This window comes from Bos grunniens, chromosome X (genome assembly GCF_055505025.1).
Source record: "Bos grunniens cultivar Pamir isolate PY7600 chromosome X, Bosgru_T2T1.0, whole genome shotgun sequence".
Lineage (NCBI taxonomy): Eukaryota > Metazoa > Chordata > Mammalia > Artiodactyla > Bovidae > Bos > Bos grunniens.
This window is the reverse complement of record NC_141194.1, coordinates 33,848,209-33,851,449: the sequence shown is the minus strand read 5'-3', so window position 1 is coordinate 33,851,449 and position 3,241 is coordinate 33,848,209. Positions and strand designations below refer to the sequence as shown.

The 3,241-nt window shown below is 43.6% G+C and overlaps 1 protein-coding gene across 1 annotated transcript; it reads left to right on the top strand.

Annotated features, from left to right (window-relative positions):
* The first annotated feature begins 203 nt into the window (after positions 1-203).
* Positions 204-1,738, top strand: LOC147340105 (zinc finger protein 671-like). Its single transcript, XM_086389072.1, has one exon. It carries the CDS (start codon positions 264-266, stop codon positions 1,485-1,487), a length of 1,224 nt encoding a protein of 407 aa, XP_086245198.1. The 5' UTR covers positions 204-263; the 3' UTR covers positions 1,488-1,738.
* Positions 1,739-3,241: the final 1,503 nt, after the last annotated feature.

Sequence of the window (3,241 nt, the reverse complement as noted above, 5' to 3'; positions counted from 1 at the left end):
TTTAGTTCCTGTTGACTGGGAAGTGCAGGACGGAAGCTACGTCTCTGCCGGCGCCTCCGCACCACACCGAGCAGAGGACCATTTTGTGACTGGGACCTACCTCCACAATCCGGATTTACCTCTGTGCTTTGCAGACTCTGTGCTGCCCCACTCCCAGGTTAGTGTTAAGTGAGACTCCGTACCCCTGCCAGTGAGGCAGACGACCGTGCCTGTTCCCTGGCGCCTACTCAGGCTTGCCCACTCAGTGCTTTGGTACTTTGACAATGGCGGACGCCACACCACACACGGACTCCCTCAGAAGCATTGTGACGTTTGAGGATGTATTCATACACTTTACCAGAGAGGAGTGGGACCTGCTCACTGAGAGTCAAAAACGCCTGTACCATAAAACGATGGTGAACAACTTTTCACTGGTAATGTCAGTGGGACTTGAAAGTTCCAGATATCGTTTAATTTCTCCACCAGAGCCAGAGAGCGCACCCGAGGTTCCTGCCAGGATAGGCATAGCTGCGGCAGTGGCAGAGGTAAGCCAGGAAAGCCCTGTCCCTAGTCCTGGCCACAGTGTGGAGGCTAGAGATGACTCTTCTGTTTCTATAAAAATATCAGATGTGCGAAGTCTGCAGGTGGCGCCTTCCATCCAAAAGAGCCCCCTATGCGACACGTGTAATCCAGTCTTCAATGGCGTTTTTCAGCCGGCTGGGCAGCTGGAAACCTCTTCTGAGGAGCAGCCGTATACGTGTGGATCATGTGGAAGAGTTTTCCCACTCGGTGTAAGCCTTGACGAGATGCAGAGGTGGCAGAGTGGAGAGGCAGTCACTAGAAGGGAAAGGGACCAGGCCTCCTCTGTGAATTGCCACAGATGCCACGAGTCAGGGACGGCCTGTACCTGTGAGAAGGGTGAGGAAGACATCTCAGCCAGTTCTGGAGTTGTGCAGCACCGTGGCACTCAAAATGGGGAGAATCCGGGCACGAGTGCTGAGTGTAAGGAGACCTTTCCCACTGGACAAAGGGATCACCCATACAGTGGAAGCGAGGGAGCTTGTAGCCATCAGGAAGAATGTGTCCAGCAGCAGGAAATCTACGTACGAGAAAGGTCCTATGAATGCAACACATGTGGGAGAGTCTTCGACTGTAGAGACACATTTAATAATCACCAGGAAGTCCACACTAGAGAGAGGTTATGTCAGTGTGATGTATGCGGGAAATCCTTTACACGCAGTTGCTATGTTAAAATACACAAAAGGCTTCATACTGGAATAAGGCCTTTTGTGTGCGATGAATGCGGAAAAACATACATCTGTAAGTCCCACCTTAGTCTCCACAAGAAAAGTCACACCATAGAAAGCCTGAGAAGACAACACGTTGTAGGAAATGTGTTGCTGATACCAGTCTTGGTTAACTCGAGAGAAGTCACACAGGAGCAAGGCCTTAGGCATTCAGCAAATGGGGGAGAGCCTAAAGAAGACTCTCCCACCTCTGGCCAGTGAAAGTTCAAGTGAAGAAAGGTCTCACGGTGTAGCAGTTTTGGTGTTCCTTTGCCTGTGTTTATTTTTTTCTTTTAGCACCAGAACCTTACACTAGAGAGAGGCCTTAAGAGACTGGGGAATGTGCTTTCTCCTTGCTGTACATAGTAGGATGCATAAAAGAAAAACTCTGAAAGTAGCCTTTGTAATGGAATCAACAACCAGAAGTTGAACTTCATACATCCAGTATCCACCACATGGGAGAGAACATCAATTAGCAGGTATGTGGGAAGTCTTCAGGAGCTACTTTATATTTTCTAACCTCCCTAGGACCTTCCCTTGGCGTGAGGTATATCATGGCTAATGTCTGTTGCAGAAACTGCCCCACTTCTACCAGCAGATAGACTAAAGACCGTGTGGCTCTTATGCCAATGTTCTTAGCTGAGTTCAACTGACATTCTCTCTCCTATTTCCTAGATGGAATCATGAATGATACGAACCCACCAGGGATCCACTTTGCTTACCCCCTGGTGGTTTCAGTGTTACCATGACCCAGCTCCTGTGGAAAAGATCTAGAATCTACTGCAGTTTTCCAAAAGTTTCTGTTTCCCATGGACAATATGGACTCTACATGAGCTAGGTGAAATGGATTTCACCAGCCTCAACATCACCTCACCTTGGAACTGCTTGCTGCACACATATACAGTTGGTTGGTTTTCCCAAAGAAATGCGAGATCCAGATTTTTATGTAGAACCATCTTATCTCTTAACAGCTTTATTCGTTCATAATTGAAAGAGAATAAACTGCACTTACTTAAATTGTAAGAACAGTTAAGGTAATGAACACATCATTACCCACAAAAGTTTTCTCATGCTCCTTAATGATCTCTTCCTCTTGTCCCTCCCTAATGCACATGCAACTATTTTTTTTTTCAAGTTGTAAAGACTTTTATTAGATAATTCAGAGTTTTTTTTTTTTAGAAACATTAAGAGAATTTTACAATAAATACTCTTCACTTAGTTTGTTAATCAATTCATATTTCACCATATTTACTCCCTCTGTTTTTCTCTCAGTCATTTTATTTTTTTTTTAAATCTTTAATTCTAATAAAATAAAAAATTGAACCTGGACTGGCATCTCGTTTCATACATGACATTTCACATGTTTCAATGCCATTCTCCCAAATCTTCCCACCCTCTCCCTCTCCCACAGAGTCCATAAGCCTGTTCTATACATCAGTGTCTCTTTCGCTGTCTCGTATACAGGGTTATTGTTACCATCTTTCTAAATTCCATATATATGCGTACATGCAACTATTGATTTGTTTTATTTCATAATTTATTAGTTTGCTTTATCTAGAATTTTATATAAATGTAATCAGTATGAGTTTTGGTTTTTCCCCCCCTACCTTCTGTCAGAAACCATAATTGTTTCATTATTATTTACTGTTTGGGGGACTATCCATATGTTATTCCTTTTTGCTGCTGAGTATTATTTCCCTGTGTGTGAATGTTATACAGTTGTTTATCCGTCAATTATTAATGAACATTTAGGTCATTTCCAGGTTTTGTCAATTAAAAATAAAGCTTATTAGAAGCAAAAAAAAGGAAAAAAGTATCTGTAATGACTTCGCAGAGGCAGTTTTCTTGCAAAAGAAAGGCAGCTCCTCAAGAACAAACCTCACCACTCTTATTACCTCCATGGTCTTTCTCTCTCTCTCTCTCTCTCTCTCTCTCTCTCTCTCTCTCTCTCTATCTCTCTCTCTCTCACACACACA